The sequence below is a fragment of the Budorcas taxicolor genome, chromosome 3 (assembly GCF_023091745.1).
Source record: "Budorcas taxicolor isolate Tak-1 chromosome 3, Takin1.1, whole genome shotgun sequence".
NCBI lineage: Eukaryota > Metazoa > Chordata > Mammalia > Artiodactyla > Bovidae > Budorcas > Budorcas taxicolor.
The window spans coordinates 13295100-13317815 of NC_068912.1; the positions used below are offsets into that span (position 1 = coordinate 13295100).

Sequence of the window (22716 nt, forward strand, 5' to 3'; positions counted from 1 at the left end):
AATATCGGCTTGTCTTAAGTACCAAAAGCAGGACTGGTGGAAAAGGATGTAGTCTAGGCCAATGTAATGATAGCAACTATTGCTATTATCTCTCTGGGATCAAAATAATTCAGACTAATAACTAGGACCTGACATAAAACCCAAACACTTTTCCAAGGAGAGTCAATTTTTCTCTCCTGGAGCCTATGTATCAGGATGAAAAGGTTATTACATTTAGTGATGCTCTAGGTCTGATATCTGCAATCTCTGGGCTACAGTGCTAGCACCTGCAGAAGAGTGTACCTTCAAGTCCCATAAAAAGTGCCCCTGTCCAACATCCCAGCCCCAGCCTCCTCCCATCATGCCCTCACCTGTCGTCCTGTGTTCACACAGGAATCCCTGTGTCTGGAGTGCTCCTGGAGACCCAGCCCCAAGAAGACCAGGTGGTTGACGGGGAGACGCTGGTCCTTGTCTGCTCTGTGGCCAAAGGCACTGGGAACACCACGTTCTCTTGGCACAGAGAGGACACGAGGGAGAGTCTGGGGCAGAAAAGCCAGCGCTCCCAGAAGGCAGAGCTGGAGATCCCTGTTATCGGGGAGAGCCATGCCGGGCACTACTACTGCACAGCTGACAACGGCTACGGCCTCATCCAGAGCCAGGCAGTGAACGTCACTGTGAGAAGTAAGGTTTATTCCCCATTGATCTTATTTATTCTCATATTTCTCAAATTAGGGGTGGACATAGCCAACACTATCTTTATGATTCTCCTTTTTAAATTTCGTTGCCACTTTGCCATCTTCCAAGGTGATAGACACTTTCTTCCATTAAATATCAATAATTCAGGTTGTAAGGAGGTACTCCAGTGAGCTAATGCTGTCCAGGAACCATTTCACCCCTTGGGGATGATTTTGTGTATTTTAATGCTGACCCATTGTTTTGTTGCTCTCCAAGAACAGCGTCATGTCATTAGTAGTGTTTTGGTAGGGCAGAGCTCCACCACCCTAAGTGTCAACTATACTCTCCTTTCAGTAAATCGTTGAACAGGACCAAAGATCTAAGGCATCATTTTACTCTGTTACTGAGGGTCTAAGAGTATCTTAGTACCAAATGGCATGCAAGTTATGAAACTTACAAGTACCAAGAGTGAATATAGAGCCCCTAAATGTCCATAGAGAACATAAGCCTTCCTTTGGGATTGCACAGTCCTAGCTTATATCTCTCTATCCATTCATCTATCTCCAAGGAGTCATATGAAGTCAAGTCAGATTCCCACTCAGCCACTATGGCACTGAAGAAATGATTCCTATGGGGCTTCAATGCAGCCTCTATTTCAGGTTCACTTGCATCCTGGGCTAACTACGGGAAAGCAAAGATTTTCCTGCCTTCCTTTATATTTAAACCCCTTAAAAGAGTTATCTCTACTCACTGTCTCCCCTTCTATTTTCTTTCAGACCCGTCACTATCAGGCTTTCCTCACTCCAATAGATACTATTATACCTATTCGTCAGATGCTCCTTTTAAGTTTTTGTTACTGGACCTTCATCACATTTTTCCCTGGAGTAGGAAATGGCACTGCACTCTGGTATTCTTGCGTGGAAAATCCCATGGGCAGAGGATCTTGATGGGCTACAGCCCATGAGCCAGGCGTCATTCCAGACCCTCCACCTCGAATCTACCTGCAAGTCTGATAGCTCTGCCTTCAAAATATCGCCAGATATTGACTAATTATGACAGAATTATGACTAAATCCCACCATGTCCACTCCTACCACCTGATCCAAGCCACCTGGATGATTGCAATAATACTGTTCTGCTTCATCTGTGGTTCTGCACAGCCTGTTCTCAACACAGCATCGGAAGGAACTCTAAGCCGTAAATCAGATCATGTTCCTCTTCTGCCCATGGCTCCCTATCTCCTTCAGAGAGAGAACCAGTGTCCTCTCAACATTCCGCCAGGCCCTGGCAATCTGTTGGTCCTACTACTGTGACCTAATGGCTTACCACCCCCCTTCTCCACCTGAGCCACCAGGGCCCCCTGTCTCTTCTTCAAACCTTTCAGTCACATTCCACCACAGGGCCTTTGCAATGCTCTTCTCTGATATCCTCATGCTCATTCCCCTGCTTCCTTCAGAACTCTACTCACCTTCTCAATGAGACCTTCCCAGCCATACTATACAATGTGGCAGCTCTTCACCAAGGCCCTCCCTCTCCTGGTCCTTCTTGATTCTTCCTTGCAGCATGTGTCACCAACTCCCATACCATGTAGCCTTTGCTGTCTCCTTCCACACCCCCCATGAGGGCTTCCCTGGTAGCTCAGATGGTAAAGAACCCACGTGCAATGCAGGAGATTTGGGTTCAGTCCCTGAACTGGGAAGATCCCCTGAAGATGGGAATGGCAACCCATACCAGTATTCTTGTATGGAGAATCCCCAAGGACAGAGAGCCTGGTGGGCTGTAGTTCATGGGGTCACAAAGAGTCAAACATGACTGACTGACACTTTCAACACTTCCATACCTCCCATAGTAGCTTCATGAAGGTAAATCTCTATTTTGACTATTTTTTATCACAAGTGCTCATTCTACTGATCAGCTCATAATAAGCATTCAGTAAATATTTGCTGAGTGAATATATTTTGCATATATCACTTTTGCTTATCGTAATAATAATCCTAGAAAAGAAAGATATCATTATCTCCATTCTACAGAAAAGGAAAGTGAAACTCAAAAAAGTTTGCTCATTTGCATTAGGTCATAAAGCTTCTACCTAGCAGCCTGGATTTGAACCTCAATACAATCTTTTAGCTCACAGACAGAAACTGTTGTCAAAGTTTTTTGAAGAAATACCACTGTCCACCATGCTAAATAAGCAGAGAACTGTGCTGTTTATATAAAACCAGTCAGCCCTGACTGAGCCATAACCCTAAACAGTTCGGTTAGTGGCTCTGGCAAGGGGTTGCTATGCTAATGGCACAGCTGCGCTAAAATTTTCCCTTCAGCTCCCTCGAGGCATGTCCCGTGATCAAGCAGGGCCTTCCCAGGTCAGGGGAACTGACATGTCTTCCCCCAGATAGATGCCACAGGAGGGTCTGCATCTCACCCTCAAAATTTCTTGAACAGTAATATTGGATGTGATTCCCAGCAGAGAAGGGCAGAGACTAAGCCTGAAATACCGTGAAAACGACATTTCAAGAATCAGGTGGGCGAAGGGAAAAAGAGATTAGCAAAGCTGAAAGCTGCCCATAAGACACCCTCTGAAGAGTCTTGAACGCCCTGGAATCCAGAGTGACACTGAGGGTAGAAACATTGCTTCTCTAGGAAGGCTTTTTTTTTTTTTTTTTTTTTTTTTTTGCTAATTGATTTTCTTTTAAATTTTATTGTAGTGTAGTTGATTTACAATGTTGTGTTAGTTTCAGGTGTATGGCAAAATGAGTCTGCTATACACATACATATATCCATTCTTTTTAAGATTCTTTCCCCATGTAGGTCCTTATGGAGTATTGAACTACATATATGGAGTATTGAGCTATATCCTGTGCTATATAGGACTTCCTGGTGGCCCAAATGGTAAAGAATCCACCTGCAATACAGAAGACCCAGGTTTGATCTCTGTGCTGGGAAGATCCCCTGGAGAAGGGAATGGCAACCCACTCCAGTATTCTTGCCTGGAAAATTTCATGGACACATGAGCCTGAGGGCTACAGTCCATGGGGTTTTGAGAGTCAGACACAACTGAGCAACTAACAATTACCCTGTACTACACAGTAGGTCCTTATTAGTGATCTGTTTTGTATGTCGTAGTGTATATATGGGCTTCCCTTGTAGCTCAGTCGGTAAAGAATTTGCCTGCAGTGCAGGAGACCCGGGTTCGATCCCTGGGTTGGGAAGATCCCCTGGAGAAGGAAATGGCAACCCACTCCAGTATCCTTGCCTGGAAAATCTCATGGACAGAGGAACCTGGTGGATTGCAGTCCATGGGGTCACAAAGAGTCGGGCACGACTGAGTGACTAACACACAGTGTACATATGGGAGGGCATGGCAACCCACTCCAGTATTCTTGCCTGGAGAATCTCCATGGACAGAGGAACCTGGTGGGCTCCAGTCCACAGGGTCACAAGGAGTCAGACATGACTGAAGCAGCTCAGCATGCATGCACACTGTGCATGTATCAATCCCAATCTTCTAATTTATTCCCCAGCCTGGAGAATCCCAGGGACGGGGGAGCCTGGTGGGCTGCTGTCTATGGGGTCACACAGAGTCGGACACGACTGAAGCGACTTAGCAGCAGCAGCAAGTTTGTTTGTTAAGTTTGTTTGTTAAGTTTGTTAAGCAGTTAAGTTTGTTTTGTATGCTTGTGTTTAGCTGCTCAGTCGTGTTCGACTCTGCAATTCCATGGACAATAGTCCCCAGGCTCCTCTGTCCATGGGATTCTCCAGGCAAGAATACTGGAGTGGGTAGCCATTTTCTTCTCAAGGGGATCTCCCAGACCCAGGGATCAAACCCGGATCTCCTGCACTGAATGCAGATACGTTATCATCTGAGCCACCAGGGAAGCCCAAGTTTGTTTTACGCCTCTCTAACTATTTCTGTTTTGCAGATAAGTTCATTTGTACCCCTTTTTTTTTTCAGATTCCACATATAAATGGTATCGTGTGATATTTGTCTTTCTCCGTCTGATTTACTGCACTCAACATGAGTCCAGGAAGACTCTTACACTGAAAAGTTTACTTACAATCCCTGAAAGAGAATAATTGTGAATCTGTTGGTAATTCACACCTACATGTAAAATTTCTCATCTTTCCTTTTGAATTTTAAGGTCAGTAGAATGAATCAGCATCCTCTGATACAGGCAGTGAACTGGTTCCTTCACACATGTAATTTCATTTTATTCTCACAACTGGTCTGCAAGGAAACAGATGATCTCCGAGTTTAAGCAGATTTCGAGGATTCAGTTGATATGCAACAGAACCAGAATGTCTTCTTTTTAATTTGTGACCTCCTGCAAAATCTCTGTGCTCAGAAATGTCATATAGCATAGCATATAGCATAGCAGGACAGAAACTCTGAGGTAGCCTGGAGCACTGGTGCCAAGGTAGGCTGTCTTAGCTTGCATTGCTGTAACAAGATATAATAGACAGGGTGACTTTAAGAGCAGGCATTTGTTTCTTACTGTTTCAGAGGCTGGAAGTCTGAGATCAGGACTGAAATCAGGATGCTGGCATGGTTAGTTTCTGGAGAGATTCCTCTTCCTTGCTTGCAGATTGCTGCCCTCTGGCTGTGTCCTCATGCGATAGAGTTGGGGAGAGAGTGAGAGAGATCTCTGGGATCTCTTCTTTTAAGGGTCCTAATCTCATCATGAAGGACCATTCTCACGGCCTCATCTAAACCTAACTACCTCTCAAAGGCACCATCTCCAAAGCCATCTCACCAGGGTTAGAACCACTTCAATTTATGAATTTTGGTGGAACACAGTTCAGTCCATAGAATGGGCTGAAGTTGGCTACGGTAGTGCTGTGTGCATGCATGCATGTGTTCACACTCAGTTGTGTCCGACTCTTTGTGACCCCAAGGACTGTAGCCCAATAGGCTCTGCTGTCCAGAGAATAGTCCAGGCAAGAATACTGGAGTGGGTTGCCATCTCCTACTCCAGGGGATCTTCCCAACCCAGGGATTGAACCCAAGTCTCTTGAATCTCCTGCACTGGCAGGTAGATTCTTTACCATTGCGCCACCTGGTGCTGTGTGAAAGTGAGCCTAATGTGTGAGGGTGTCCCTGAAACTGGTCAAAGGGCCATGAAATTTCTGAGGGTGAGGGCATTAGAAAAGGCCCTGATGCTGGGAAAGATTGAAGGCAGAAGGAGAAGGGGATGACAGATGATGAGATGATGGGATGGCATCACCGACTCGATGGACATGATTTTGAGCAAGCTCCGGGAGTTGGTGATGGACAGGGAAGCCTGGAGTACTGCTGTCCATGGGGTTGCAAAGAGTCAGGCATGACTGAACAACTGTACCGAACTGAGGGCATAATGTAAGGGCAATGAATAAGAGGTAATACTTACATAGACATAGCACTTATCATATGTTAAGAACCGTTCAAAGCTCTTTACTAACTCATTTTTATCCACCAATAATAGTACTGCTATAGTTACTATTATCTCCATTTTGCAGATAAGAAAACTGACAAACAGGGAAGATTAAATAAAGGTTGCTGGCCACACAGGTAGTAAAAAGAGGAATGACTCTAACCTAACAGCCTAATTTTAGAGTTTATGCCTTCCTTTTTGTTGCTATTCCACTCATAGTGAGATATAATTGACATACAACACCATGTAAGTTTACAGTATACAATATAGTGACTTGCTGCATGTATATATTTCAAATTTATTATCACAAAAAGTTAGTTAACACATCCATCACCTTACGCAGTTGCAATTTTGTGAGTGTATATGTGATAAGAACTTTTATAATCTACTATCTTCAGTTCAGTTCAGTTCAGTCACTCAGTTGTGTCTGACTCTTTGTGACCCCATGGACTGCACACCAGGCCTCCCTGTTAATCACCAACTCCCAGAGTTTACTCAAACTCGTGTCCACTGAGTCAGTGATGCCATCCAACTATCTCATCCTCTGTCGTCCCCTTCTTCTCCAGCCTTCAATCTTTCCCAGCATCAGGGTCTTTTCAAATGAGTCAGCTCTTTGCATCATGTGGCCAAAGTATTGGAGTTTCAGCTTCAACATCAGTCCTTCCAATGAATATACAGGACTGATTTCCTTTAGTATGGACTGGTTGGATCTCCTTGCAGTCCAAGGGACTCTCAAGACTCTTCTCCAACACCACGGTTCAAAAGCATCAATTCTTCGGCGCTCAGCTTTCTTTATAGTCCAACTCTTGCATCCATACGTGACTACTGGAAAAATCATAGCCTTGACTAGACGGACCTTTGTTGGCAACATAATGTCTCTGCTTTTTAATATGCTGTCTAGCTTGGTCTATCTTAGCAATTTTCAACTCTATTTACAATATGTTCTTAGCTATAATCACCACTATATACATCACATCCTCCAAACTTACTCATTTTATAAATGGAAGTTTGTATCCTTTGACCACCTTCACCCATTTCTCCTATCCTCCACCCCCTACCCCTGGCAACCACCAATTCATTCTGTTTTTGGTTTTTGGTTTTGAAAGATTCTATATATAAGTGAGATCATAAAATATTTGTCTTTCCCTCTGTCTGACTTGTTGCACTTAGCATAATGCCCTCAGGCTTCATACAAGTTGTTGCAAATGGTGGAATTTTCTTTTTTATAGCTGTGTAATAGTCTATCATATTCACATTCAATCATGATTGAATAGTGTGTGTTTGTTGTCGTTTAGTTGCTAAGTCATGTCTGACTCTTTTGTGACCCCCATGGACTGTGGCATACCATGCTCCTCTGTCCATGGGATTTCCCAGGCAAGAATACTGGACTGAGTTGCCATTTCCTTCCATAGGGGATCTTCCCGACCTAGAATCGAACGTGTATCTCCAGCATTGGCTTGTGCTTTTTCACTCAGTCGTGTCTGACTCTTTGTGACCAGTTGGACTGTAGCCCTGCATTGGCAGGGGGATTCTTTACCACTGAGCCACCAGGGAAACCCTATATATACCACACTTTCTTTATCCATTCATACATCAATGACATTTAGGTTGCACATATCTTGGTTATTGTAAATAATATTGCAGTAAACATGGGGATGCAGATATCTCTTCAAGATAGTAATTCTCTTTCCTTGGGATATATACCCAGAAGTGGGATTGCTAGATCATATAATAGTTCTTCTTCTTTTTTTTTTTTTTAATTTTCTAGGAGTCTACATACTGTTTTTCACTGTGACTGCACCAATTTCCATTCTCACCAACACTGTACAAGGGTTTTCTTCTCTCCTTGTCCTTACCAACACATTATTTCCTGTCTCCATTTTTTTTTAAGTTATAGGGAATAAAGTTTATTTTGATGAAAAGTGCAAAGCAAAATTAAAATTGTGTACATTAGTAACATAACTCAGCATGCTTAATTTGGTAGAAGTGTGACACATTTTCTTGCTTTCCTATGTTTTGCTAAATCATCATAACCTTGCTGTTGTTCAATCATTAATTCATGTCTGACTTTGTGACCCCATGGACTGTAGCAAGCCAGGCTTCAGTGTCTCCCAGAGTTTGCTCAAAATCAAGTCCATTGGGTCAATGATGCTGTCTAATCATCTCATCCTCTGCTGACCCCTTCTCCTTTTGCCTTCCATCTTTCCCAGCATCAGGGTCTTTTCCAATGAGTCAGCTGTTTGCATCAAGTGCCCATAAAGTGCTCCATAAAGTATCAGAGCTTCAGCTTCAGCATCAGTCCTTCCAGTGAATATTCAGGGCTGATTTCCTTTAGGATTGGCTCTGGTTTGGTCTCCTGCAGTCCAAGGACACCATAACCTAGACTGCTTTATTAAACTAAGGCATGGAAACTTATTTTTACTCTTTTGCTTACGCTCTGATTTCAAACAATTTTATTTAAAAAGAGCCATTGTAACAGGTGTGAGGTGCTACCTCACTGTGGTTTTGATTTGCATTTCCCTGATGATTAGTGATGTTGAACACGTTTTCCTGTGCCTGTTGGCTTTTGCATGTCTTCTTTGTAAAAATGACTATTCAGATCCTTTGTCCATTTTTAAAGTATTATTTGAAGGGTTTTTTTTTTTTTTTTTTGGCTATAGAGTTGTATGACTTCCTCATATTATTACCAAGGACTTTTCCCCTATAATTTCTCCTAGGGGTTTTATGGTTTCTGTTCTTAAAGTCTTTAATACATTTCTAGTTAATTTCTGTGAGTGGTTTAAGATGGAGGTCCAGTTTCATTCTTTTGCATGTGAATTAGCAAGTTTCCCCAGCACCGTCTATTAAGAGATTATCTTTTCCACTGAGTATTTTTGACTCCTTTGACAAATATTAGTTGATGATATATTCACAGATTTATGTCTGGGCTCTTGATTCTATTCCACTGGCTCATGTTTCTGTTTCTATGCCAATGCCAATTTGTGTTGGTTGTTCAAGCCTTGTTATATTGTTTGAAATCAGGAAGCGTAGAGCCTCTGGCTTTGTTCTTTTGTTGCAGGATTGCTTTAGCTATTTGGTGTCTTTTGTGGTTCCATACAATTTTTTTAAAATTTCTATAAAAAATGATGTTGGAATTTTGATAGGGACTGCATTGAATCTGTTTGGCTTCAATAGCTTTGAACAATATGGACATTTTAGCAATATTAATTCTTTCAATTCACCAACATGGGATTTCTTTCTATATATTTGTGTCTTCATTTTTTTAACCATATCTTATAGTTTTCAATATACAGATCTTTCATCTCCTTGATTAAGTTTGTAATCAATAATAACTCTTTTATTGTTTTTGATGCTATTGAAAATAAGATTGTTTTCTTTATTTCTTCTTCAGATAATCCCTTGTTGTATAGAAGCACAACTGATTTTTGTATTGATATTGTATTCTGCAACTCTATGAATTAGTTCATTAGTTCTAACAGATTTTCTGGGGAGTCTTTAAGATTTTCTTTATATAAGGTCACATCTTCAAACAGAGACAATTTTTCTTCTTCCTTTCCAATTTTGAGGCCTTTTATTATTATTATTTTCTTGCCTGATTGCTCTGGCTAGGAATTCTAGAACTATGTTGAATAGGAGTAGAGAGAGGGCACCCTGGCCTTGGAGAATGTATCTGATGAAAAAAATAAAAATTCTCCAACAATTTAGTCTATTCCTTCTATCAGTTTTTTCCCCCCACCTCTTCAAAGCACATAAGACTCCAGCTTCTAAGGAGGCAGGAAACGGATGTCATTTGATTGTAGTGTCCCAGTACATTATTTTAATGGCGAGCAATATCAGAGTTACTGTTGGTTCAACTAGTGCCCTAATCAGTGGAGATATTTGCTCTCTTTCTCAGGCATGTTGCTGCTCCAAGTTAGATTCTGCCAAGTCATCCTTATAACATCTTTCCAGATGTCTAGGGGAAATTTCCAAATGGCCACATTACAAGAGGACAGAATCGGTAGACAACTGGTTAGATAGATAGACAGATGTAGCGTGTGTGTGCTCACTCAGTCATGTCCCGCTCTTTTCAACCCCATGGACTGTATAGCCTGCCAGGCTCCTCTGTCCAGGCTCCCTGACCCAGGGATCGAATCCATGTCTCTTGTGTCTCCTGCTTTAGCAGGCAGATTCTTGACCAGTGGGCCACCTGGGAAACCACAGATGTCCCTCTGAATGTTAATGTCCGAAGTGAAGTCAGTGGGTCAGTGGAGGGAGCTGGCTTCCTTTTCTCCTCTTTGCCACAATCCCCTCAGATTCTTGCCTTCTGCCCCTGCGTGGTGAGTCACTTCCTGTCATATGCAGGCTCAGGACTGCGCTGCCCACAAGTGGAATCCTGCTTCCTGTGCCACACAGTCCTAGTCCAATCCTCAACGGGCCCCACAGGTCCTTGTCTTTTAGACCCCTCCCTTTCCCAGGGCGCAGGACCCCAGCCAGGTCGAGGAAAGTTTCCAGGGCTTCAAGGCCCCTCCAGGCTCTAGAACCCTCCCCCTGAGGCTCACACACACACTTTTTCTGTCCAGGCATCCCAGGGATTAAAAGAAGCCTTGTTGCGGGAGGAACCACTGGGGGATCACTCAGCATTCTCCTGGCTGTGGCCCTGCTGTTTTACTGCTGGCACCAGAGGAAACAGGGTTTGTGTTCTCTCTTACCCTTTGCTAACCTCCACAACCTGTCCCTGCCTCAGATACCCCATTCATTGCAGCCTTGGAAACTGCCCCATTACCATTCTCCACCTCACCATCCCAGTGCTAATAGATGGGCTCACATGCTTTCTTCAAAAGGCTGTTTTCTTAACAGATGTCTAGTCTAATTTATGAAGCCTCAGGTGAAAGATGGGGAAGGAATACACATTTTAATGTAAAGTTTCAAGAACTTCAAACGGTTTCCTTGGATAGTTTCTTTGGTCCAAACAGACTGGTCCACTAGATATTTCAGCCCATCCTATATCCCCCATAAGTGGACAACCAAATAAAACTTCATAGGAAAGGCCCTATGAAGAAGTGACTGAGAATGGGAGCTGACTAATCTCTATCCTTCTTCCTCAGACATGTCCTTGAGTCAAAGCTTGGGACCAGCATCTCGTATTCCAATGGCTCCGCTCTCTACAGGTCAGGCTACGGGCTCCCCCTCCACCCAGAGGAGAGAGTTTCTCCCACGTACTATCTGTTGTGCTTCCAAAGCCTTCTTGCTTTAGCCCAGGTCAGGCTAGTTTCAGATGTCAGAAAATCTGGTGTAGAAGATATACATAAAAGCTTTTTCAGCTCTAGTACAGTTACCCACATGCTTTAACTTTGTGTTTTGAGTGCATGCTCAGTCACGTCCCACTCTTTGTGACCCCATGGACTGTAGCCCCCCAGGCTCCTCTGTCCTTGGAATTCTCCAGGCAAGAATACTGGAGTGGATAGCCCTTCCCTCCTCCAGGGGATCTTCCCTACCCAGGGATCGAGTCCAGGTCTCCTGCATTGCAGGCAGATGCTCTACTGTCTGAGCCACCAGGGAAGCACAACTCTGTGTTTTTAACTTAATTCAACCCAACTCACCAGATCCTTCTGAGCACCTCCTGTGTATCCTGCACTGGGCTGGATGTACAGAGCTTTGGACTTCTGACCAAAGTGTCCTCAACAAGCCTGAGGTGAAGTCTGAGGTTCTGGGCATAACCACAAATTCTTCTGGAAATCTACCGATAGCCCCACATTATGCTGCAAAAAAAAAAAAAAAAAAAAATTGGTTGTATTTAGTATTTCCTAAGGTATATCAACACAGTCTTGAACCCTAATCAAGTCTCAGATGTTTGCATATTCAACAGAGCAATGTGTAGCCCTGACCCCAGCAAGTTATGTGCTTGGTTCAATTCTTTTTCACGAGAATCCGAGACTGCACCCACATTTGAATTGACTCTGCTAGGCAGCACATAGGCTTCCCTGGTAGCTCAGCTGGTAAAGAGTCCACCTGCAATGCAGGTGACCCCAGTTTGATTCCTGGGTCGGCAAGTTCCCCTGGAGACCTAGGCTGCCCTCTCCAGTATTCTTGTGCTTCCCTGGTGGTTCAGATGGGAAAGAATTCACCTGCAGTGCGGGAGACTTGGGTTTGATCCCTGGGTTGGGAAGAATCCGTGGAGCAGGGCATGGCAACCCACCCCAGTGTTCTTGCCTGGGGAATCCCCCTGGACAGAGGAGCCTGGCGGGCTACAGTCCATGGGATCGAAAGAGTCGGACACAGCTGGGAACTGCACAGCACAGTACACAGCGCTGGTGGTACATGCATGTGAAACATTTGAGCACGGGCTCCCTCTGCTGACACAAATCTGCCTTTGTTTTATTTGCAGGAGACGGCTTTCAGGGAGACATAATCAGGTGAGGTCTCAGCCTTCTGGTTTCCCAAGAATAAAATATGCAGAACTGTGGGGCTACAAGATCAGGCCAAGTGATTTCTCTATGTCCCTGTGACCTGATGCTTCCACTTTCACATTCTTTAAAATGGTCATAATCACAGCTTCTTAGAATCCTTCCAATAGTGTATATAATGGATTTTCCCACATAAATAGATCAGTTTCTTATTTCAAATTTACCCATTCCATTAAATGGATGATACTACAGGTTATAGATTTTCTAGGTTGGCACAAAATATTTCTGGTGCAAATAGTCCTATAGTTAGACCACATGTTACTATAACTGTATAAAATGATTGCTAGTCCTAGATTTTACAGTGAAGTCTCAGCTTCTAGTAATCCTCTTTTTGTCCCAAATGTGCTTATTTGCTCATCAAATTTTGTGTTTTTAAGTTCGGTTTGGTAAATGTGGTCTTGTTCTTCTATCTGTGTCGGTATCTCGGTCTTAGGATATAGTCAGGGTCTTGGATCATGGATTATGTCTAATTGCTTCTTGAATTATCCAGGCAGAATGCTGTGAAGACACTTCCTCCTGATGATGAGGCTGGGTTTTTGGTTTTTTTTTTTTTTTTAACCAGTTGAGAGTGACCCTTCTATTTATGAGATGATCATTTCTAAGAAGTCAAAGACTCTTCTGGCCTTGTTCTGCTGACTTGTCCCCACTCTTTTTTTCCCCTTTATTCCACTTTCATGTATAGTATAATGTTCCAAGGATGATCAGTGTTTCTATGCCTTACAGGAGACCCCTGACCGTAGGCCCACCAGGATCCTTCAACCGCATGTGCCCTGCCCCTGTGGAGCTGCAGCAGTTGTACATCAATGGTGAGGACTCCCTGGTAGGAAGCTGCTCTGGGCCTGAGCCAGAGAAAGATACTTGTTTTGAGGCCTGGCAAAAGGCCCTGGTCTCCGTAAGCATCCCAGACATTCACAGTAAACAATTGTTTATGAAGAAGCTTCTGTATCATACCCACTGACTGGGACTGATTACAAAGTGTTTCTGTTTGTTTGTTTCTTCTCAGTGCATCCCAGAGAAAGAGACTTGGTATATTCTGAGATCCAGATTACTCAGCCTGGGGCAGAAGGGGAAGGTACGTTACTGGGGAGAGATTGTGGCTTCAAATTGCGTTCATTCATTTGACACATTTGCTGAGTCTCCTTTGAGTAAAGGGAGTGAATCAGTGATCAAGACAGATTAAAAATCCCTACAGCAGTGCTTAGATTCCAAAGAAAGAGGACAGATATATAAAGCTATGTAGCATCTTTCCTGATATCAGAACAAAAATAAAACATTCTTCTAATAGACATTGTAATCATGAGGGTATATGTTCAAAGGTTACCTGAAAGTAATGAATGAATTATTGCAAAGCACCTACCATGTGATAAGAATATTATCATTATAATATATAAATATTAATATGTGTAATATTTACACGTTTAGTTAATTTATATAACAACCCCGTGTAACCCACATACTGAGCAAGCAAGACTCATGACTTACAAAAAATTTCTGTCCCCCACTGTGTCTTTAAACTTTCTTCTGTGAGAGATTTTCCTGGGCACTCAGGTTGAAAATTCTGGCAACCAAAGGCTTTTCAACACATTCTCCATTCTCTTAGATGATAGACAGTAGGTGGACACTTTATGTCATAGTCTCTTACTTAGTAAGTAAATAGAAAGCCAAGTTTGAAGATGGTTAATCAGAACTTTCTCCTCTTCTAGAGCAGGCCAGTTTCAGAATGAAGCTGGCAACGGTGTGGGTGAGGGGGAGGACCAGGCAGAGTTGGCTTCTTCCCTATCTCTTGGGTTGACTTGACCTAACTAGCCTGGTGAAAGGAGTGGGAAAGAAGTTAATTCAACTGGTACTGTGGAGGCTGGCTTCTGCCTTCCTGGGATGACAAATACTTAAGCGGGCACTCCCTCCTACAATGTATATATATGGTCTCTTGAGGTTTCCTGATAGAGCCCTCCTTCCTAAAGTTCGTTATGCACAGCTGAGGCATTTCGAATTCCATGAGTTGTTTCTTGCCCCTTCACTGGCCTCACCTCCAATCAGTCACATCCAACTTCCTGCTGCTGGAGTCCCTTGGTACCTGGAGGCCTTATTGAACAGGACTGAAGGTGATCACACTTCTGCTTGTTCTGTCTCCCATGTGGACCACATTTGTACTTGGGGACACCTGAGAATTTCAGGTCCTAGCTGGCCCAGCAGATTTCTTTTGATCCCACCACTTGTGAGTTAGAACTCTCAATGCTACTGAGAAGGGATGTTGAAATATTTTTTTATTGTAATCTGCAGTAAGAAATACAAGCTGTGTAAAAAAAAAAATACAAGTTGTACTGTTAAGAAATGTGAATGTGCACACACATACACATACCTAAACCAAAAGTTTTAGGAGATAATACTTAGTGTGATGCACTCAATTTTCTATTCTACTCAAATTGATTGTTTTAATCAACTTTATGGAGGTATCAACAATATAAAATATTATTCACCACTTTTAAATGCACATTCAAATTATTTTAACAAATGTATCCATTCACAGAACCACCACCACAATCACAGTGTGATGTGTGAATATTTCCAGAAGCCCAGAAAATCCTTTCATACTCCTTTGCAGTTAATCTCCCTCCAGCGTCACCCTCGACAATTACTGATCTGCCTTCTGTCCTATATAGTTTGCTATTCTATAATTTCACATAAACAGATTCTTATATAATGCAATCCTTTTGTTTGGCTTCTTTCGCTTAACACAATGTTTTGAAATTCATCCACATTCTAGCATAAGTAGTTCACTATTTTTTTGACATGTAAAAAGCTATGCCTTTTTAATATATACAGTTCAGGAGTTTAGGGATGAATCAACACCAGAGAAACTGTTACCACCATTAAGGCCATTGATATATGCACCATTTTCCAAAGTTTTCTTTCACACCCTTTATGATGATGATAATGATGATGTGTGGTAAGGACACTTAACATAAGATTTACCTTATTAGCTAATTTTAAGTATATAATAAAATATAGTTAGTGATTGGAGAAGGCAATGGCAACCCACTCCAGTACGCTTGCCTGGAAAATCCCATGGACGGAGGAGCCTGGTAGGCTGCAGTCCGTGGGGTCGCGGAGTCCTACATGACCGAGCGACTTCACTTTCACTTTTCACTTTCATGCATTGGAGAAGGAAATGGCAACCCACTCCAGTGTTCTTGCCTGGAGAATCCCAGGGACAGGGGAGTCTGGTGAGCTGCCGTCTATGGGGTAGCACAGAGTCGGACATGACTGAAGTGACTTAGCAGCAGCAGCATAGTTAGGGATTGCAATATCTAGCCCAGTTGCTAAGTCGTGTCCAAATCTTTGCTACCCCATGAACTACAGCATGCCAGGCTTCCCTGTCCTTCTCTATCTCCTGGAGTTTCCTCAAACTCATGTGCATTGAGTCAATGATGTCATCCAACAATTTCATCCTCTGTTGCCCTCTTCTCCTCCTGCCTTCAATCTTCCCCAGCATCAGAGTCTTTTCTAATGAGTCACTTCTTCACATTAGATGGCCAAATGATCGGAGCTTCAGCATCAGTCCTTCCAATGAATATTCAGGATTGATTTCCTTTAGAATTGACTGGTTTTATCTCCTTTCAGTCCAAGGGACTTTCAAGAGTCTTCTTCAGCATCACAGCGTGAAAGCATCAATTCTTTGGCATTCAGCCTTCTTTATGGGCCAACTCTCACATACATGACTACTGGAAAAACTATAGCTTTGACTAGATGTACCTTTGTTGGCAAAGTTATATCTCTGCCTTTTAATATGATGTCTAGGTTTGTCATAGCTTTTCTTCCAAGGGGCAAATGTCTTTGAATTTCATGGCTGCAGTCATCATTGCAGTGATTTTGGAACCCAAGAAAATAAAGTCTCTCACTGTTTCCACTTTTCCCTCTTCTATTTGCCATGAAGTGACGGGACTGGATGCCATGATCTTAGTGTTTTGAATGTTGAGTTTTAGGCCAGCTTTCTCCACTCTTCTCTTTCATCTTCATCAAGAGGTTCTTTAGTTCCTCTTAGCTTTCTGCCATTAAAGTGATATCATCTGCCTATCTGAGGTCGATATTTCTCCCAGCAATCTTGATATTCCAGCTTGTGCTTCATCCAGCTCAGCATTTCACATGATGTACTGTGCATTTAAGTTAATTAAGCAGAGTGACAATATACAACCTAGATGTACTCCTTTCCCAATTTTGAACCAGTCTGTTGTTCCATGGTCTGGATCTAACTGTTGCTTCTTGTCCTACATACAGACTTCTCAGGATACAGGTAAGGTGGTCTGATAATCCCATCTCTTTAAGAATTTTCCAGTTTCTTGTGATCCACACAGTCAAAGCCTTTAGCATAGTCAATGAAGCAGAAAAATACTTTTTTTTTTTTTTTTTTTTTTTGCAATTCCTTTGCTTTTTCTTGGAGAAGGAATTGGCAACCCACTCCAGTACTCTTGCCTGGAAAATCCCATGGATGGAGGAACCATCAGTCCATGAGGTCATGAAGAGCCGGACACGACTGAGCAGATGTTGGAAATTTGATCTCTAGTTCCTCTGCCTTTTCTAAATCCAGCTTATACATCTGGAAGTTCTTGGTTCATGTACTGCTGAAGCCTAGGATTTTTGAAGGATTTTGAGCATAATCTTGTTATCATATGAAATGAAGGCAATTGTACAAGAGTCTGAACATTCTTTGGCATTGTCCTTTTTGGGGATTGGAATAAAAAGCTGACCTTTCCCAGTCCTGTGGCCACTGCTGAATTTTCCATATTTGCTGGCATATTGCGGAGAAGGCAATGGCAACCCATTCCAGTACTCTTGCCTGGAAAATCCCATGGACAGAGAAGCCTGGTAGGCTGCAGTCCATGGGGTTGGGAAGAGTCGGACACGACTGAGCGACTTCACTTTCACTTTTCACTTCCATGCATTGGAGAAGGAAATGGCAATCCATTCCAGTGTTCTTGCCTGGAGAATCCCAGGGATGGGGGAGCCTGGTGGGCTGCTGTCTATGGGGTCACACAGAGTCAGACACGACTGAAGTGACTTAGCAGCAGCAGCTGGCATATTGGGTACAGCTCTTTAACAGCATCATCTTTTAGGATTTGAAATAGCTCAGCTGGAATTCTGTCACCTCCACTAGCTTTGTTCGTAGTAATGCTTCCTAAGGTCCACTTGACTTCACACTCCAGGATGTCTGGCTCTAGGTGAGTGACCACACCATCATGGTTATCTGGGTCATCAAGAGCTTTTTTTGTACAGTTCTTCTGTATATTCTTGTCACTTTTTCTTAATCTCTTCTGTTTCTATTAGGTCTTTGCTGTTTCTGTCCTTTATTGTGCTCATCTTTTCATGAAATATTCCCTTGATATCTCTAATTTTCTTGAAGAGATCTCTAGTCTTTCCCATTCTATTGTTTTCCTTTATTTCTTTGGATTGTTTCCTTAAGAAGACCTTCTTATCTCTCCTTATTATTCTCTGTAACTCTGCATTCAGTTGGGTATATCTTTTCCGTTCTCCTTTGCCTTCTGCTTCTCTTCTTACTATACAGTATATCTCCAAAATGTATTCATCCTTGATAACTCAAACTTTGTACCTTTTGAGCCTTACTTCTAGTTTCCTTTCCCCAAGCTACTTGTAACCACCATTCTACTCTGCTTCTATGAGTTTGAGAAAATACAGTATTCGCCCTTCTGTAACTGGCTTATTTTTCTTAGCATAATGTCTTCCAGATCCAGCTGTGTTGCCACAAATGACAGGATTTCCTTCTCTCTTAAGGTGGAATAATCTTCCATTGTATATGTGTGTGTATGTCTGTGTGTGTGTATCATATTTCCATTTTTATTCATCCATCAATAAACTTTTAAGTTGTTTCTATATCTTGCTGTGATCTATTCAAGATCCTGATTTCAATTCCTTTGGGTATGTACTTAGAAGTGGAATTGTTGGATAATAGTTTTATTTTTAAATTGTTGGATCACAGTTTTATTTATTAAAATAGTTTATTTTTAACTTTTTAAGAAACTTCCATACAGTTTTCCATATTAGCAGTATCAATTTACGCTCTCACTGACAGTGTTCAAGAATTCTTTTTTCTCCACATCCTTGCCAACTCCTGTTATCTTTTGTCTTTTTAATGATAGCCATCCTAACAGGTGTGATGTGATATCTCACTCTGGTTTTGATTCCACTGATGATTACTGATGTTGAGCACCTTTTCAATAACTGCTATATGTCTTCTTTAGAGAAACATCTCTTCAGATCCTTTGCCCAAATTGGGTAATTACTATTGTTAGTTTAGCTGTTGAGTTGTATGAAATCCTTATATATTTTGCATATGAATCTCTTATCTGATAATATGGTTTGCAAGTGTTTTCTTCCATCTTGTAAGTTGCCTTTTCAGTATCCTTTTGTCTAGTAGAAATTTCAATTGTAAGCTGATCCTGAATTTGGTTTACAAATGAGGTTAAGGACTTCTGCAAGGTCCCAAATCCAATGAAGACTAAGTCTTCTGTTTTACTATAATATTTGCTGCATATAGTGCCTATTGCTATATTTGACTAATGTATATCCTCTGAACACCTGCTTTGTCTGTCACTGATTTCTCAGCTATCCTCACTAATCAGTATCTTTTGAATGATAGAATTAGAATTGCCACCAATTTGATTGGGTTAATTGGGTGCTTCTTATCAAGTCACCTTGATCAGTTGCTGCTCTTCACATTCTGTCTTTGACATATTTGTCAAAACACCCTTGAAGCTGAGCACTCTATTGGTGGATGAGTTATATTTCAGGCACTTTCTGTGCTGATAATCTGTAGCAATATTTCTTCACCAGTGCCTGAATGTTTGCATGAAGCCCCTGAAATTGCATACAAAGTTCCTTGGATGTGTCTATTATTCCAGGGAGAGAGTACATAGCTTCTATTTGGTCATTAAAAAGATCTGTAACCCCGAAAGACCCATGGAAAAAATATGATGAAAAATAGACTATCCCAGGATGTATCTTTTTCCCCAGGCTCTATTCCTCCATAAAATTACTATATAGTTCTCATGATCCTATCTGCTCTGAGATTCTTTATGTCTAATAAGGAGGATGTGAGAAATTATACCTGCTAAGTTTTCTCTTCCTGTGGCTCCATCTCTAAGAAATGCTGGCAATCAAATCAAAACCAGAACATGCTAATGTAAGACAGTTTTCCCCTCAGGGCATACATTTAAAGGATTCTAGTGGGAACTTGCAGAACAAGCAGGGGTTGGACTTTGTGATTGGTGAGATGGAGGTGCTATAAATTAATAGAGGCAATAATTGAAAGTAAGAGAGAAATCATCTCTTAACATCTGGTAAAGAAAGGGAATGAGGTTTCTCTTTGTGGTATTGAGGGAGAACTTTATAGATCAATGGAGCTTGCAAAGAACATCTAGAGGGTTGGGTTAAGAAATGGTAAAACAAAAGCACGTGTGTTGTAGGAGGTGTTAGGTAGCAGAGAAGAGAAAATGACAATCAATGCAGAAGGCCCAATGACCCCCCAGATTCTGGGAAATGAGCTAGAAGACTAGGTTTCAAGTAGATCCAAACATTCATCACCCTGTGGTTTTCTTTTTCTCCACAGCCAATACCTTCAGAACATCTCTAGAGAACCAGGTGAGTTTCATTTCCTGACTGTTTTCTCTTCTACTACTACCTATCACCCCACATTCCCTCTCCTTCCAGTTCTTATTCTATCTTCTTTCCACCCCAGCATGTCTCAATTGTCTACTCTGAAGTGAAGACACAGCTCTGAGATGATTCAGCTGGAAAGGTCAGCTCTAAAAACGAAGATGCCACGAAAAGCTATGAGAATATCCTACTTGTATGATTTGTCTCTGATCCAAAGACCCAGCTCAGTGCAGTCCTTGAGGACTCTGGAGTGGCCAACTAGTTCCAGGTTTCCAGTTCTTCTTGTCCATGTGCAGTCACTCCAAGGACTTCTGATTCAGTCTGAGGCAGTGATGGGAAGACCCTTCAGAGACTACACTGAAATGACCGAGATCCACGGTCAAGAGAGAAACCTATATACCTTCTCTGAGCCTAACCTAATGTGCTCCTTACTGTCTGACTTCAGGAGAGGGAGAAAGACTGCTGTAGAAAAACCGAAGGACAAATTTTGGAGAATTGGGATTTGTACCTAGATAGAAAGGACTAAGTGAATCAGGTCTCTGTGTAACATATTTTCAGCAACTCTCCCCATGGGGACTAGGTTGTATCAATTGGTTTCACTATGACTTGGCTGCATGCCTACTTCACAAGCAAAGCACAGGTCCATCCCTCCTGCTTACACTGCCTGTCAAGATTCAGTTGCAGACAAAAGAATCCATTTCAAGTGGTTTACAGATAAAGGAATTAAAAAAATTATATCGGCTACTTTGAAAAATCATTTGAAGAGCTGGAGAAGCAGGCTCCAGACTGAGCTTCCAAAAGCAAAACCTAATCACATTAATGTTATTAGGGACAAAGATTTTTAACACTGGAGACAAGAAATGCAACAAATATAAAAAGTTAAGTAACAATCTGGAAAACCTAAATTTGAATTGGAAATGTCAGTACAAACTGATGACAAAACCTGCTCATTTTAAAAATGTTATCTATTTCTGAGGTCATCCACTGGAAAGGTCTAGAAATAATTAATAATTCAGTAACAATGAGCATCCATTGCACATGCTGTAGTCTCTAAATACTTTTTCCTACTCAAAGGATATAGAGCTACCTTTCTTGTAGGAGCTGTATCTTTGAGTTATCAACTAGGTGATGTTAGAATAATCCTTCCAATAAATGAAGAAGGACTGAAAAAAATAGAAAGCAACTATTTTATGTGAATGTTTCATGCTATACCTAATGATCAAGTTGATATAAAAAAAACCCAGCCTAATATGATAGGCCTTCTAATGGAAGTATTCAATACCACCTACAAAATATTTAAGCCTGAATTATCAGAAGTAAATCTATTGAAGTCTCTAGATCTAACCACCAGTTTATAGGAAATACAGTGGACAAAGGATTTTGTTAAATAGCACCATGGGATTGCGATCAGAAAAATCTAAACTATGGAAAAATTCTAAAGACAAATGATCTGGCTTCTTTAACAAAAGATGGATGGAGAAAGGGAAGACCTAGAAATTAAAGGATACTTAAGACATGACAGTCAAAAGGAATGAGTGGGTTTTGCCTCAAACAAATCAAGTTTAAAAAGAATTACTTATGGAATACTAAATGAAATTTATATGTTAATATGAAGAAATTATGTTTGAATAATTTATATGTTTGAAGAATTTATGTTTTGGGTATAAATGATAGTACTATGGTTATGTTTTTATTATAAATATTCATTTTTTACTTCATACTGAAGTATTTGTACATTAAATATTATGATTTTGCTTGATATAATCCAATAAGAGTTGGGTGAGCAGGAAGTGGATACAGGTACAGATAAAGTAAAATTGGTCATGTGAGCACCATTTCTGAAGCTGGATGGTAGGTATGTAAAGGGAGGCAGTAGAGCTTATACTAGTCTCTTTGTATGTCTTAAATTCCGAAGATAAAAAGTTAAGCATTGCCATTGTATATATGTACCACAGCTTCTTTACCCAGATCATCCGTCAATGCATCTCTAGGTTGTTTCATGTCCTAGCTACAGTAAATAGCGCTGCAAGGAACTTTGGAGTACATGTGTCTTTTACAATTATGATTTTCTCAGGGTAGCCCAGTAGTGGGATGGTTGGGTCATATTGTAGTTTTATTCCTAGTATTTTAAGGAAACTCCATACTGGCTTCTATAGTAGCTATATCAATTTGCATTTCCACCAACAATGATAGAGGGTTCCCTTTTCTGCACATTCTCTCCAGCATTTATTGTTTGCAGATTTTTTGATGATGGCTATTTTGACCAGTGTGAGGTGATATCACATTGCAGTTTGATTTGCATTTCTGTAATACTGAGCAATGTTCAGCATCTTTTCATGTGTTTATTAGCCATCTGTATGTCTTCTTTGGACATTGCTCAGTTATAAAAAGGAACACATTTGAGTCAATGTTAATGAGGTGGATGAACCTAGAGCCTATTATACAGAGTGAAGTAAGTCAGAAAGAGAAAAACAAATATGTAAAGTATGTAAAAGCCATATGTAAAATAGAGAGCCAGTGGGAATTGTTGTATGATTGAGA

At 41.4% G+C, this 22716-nt stretch overlaps 1 protein-coding gene across 1 annotated transcript in view; it reads left to right on the top strand.

Annotated features, from left to right (window-relative positions):
• FCRL4 (Fc receptor like 4) overlaps positions 1-20299 on the top strand; it is a 32867-nt gene extending 12568 nt beyond the window's left edge. The window contains exons 6-13 of the mRNA XM_052637577.1: positions 373-660; positions 10624-10734; positions 11149-11211; positions 12429-12456; positions 13231-13313; positions 13511-13579; positions 20129-20160; positions 20258-20299. Of these exons, the coding sequence (XP_052493537.1) occupies positions 373-660; positions 10624-10734; positions 11149-11211; positions 12429-12456; positions 13231-13313; positions 13511-13579; positions 20129-20160; positions 20258-20299 (716 nt within the window). The remainder of the gene's footprint in view (positions 1-372; positions 661-10623; positions 10735-11148; positions 11212-12428; positions 12457-13230; positions 13314-13510; positions 13580-20128; positions 20161-20257) is intronic.
• Positions 20300-22716: the final 2417 nt, after the last annotated feature.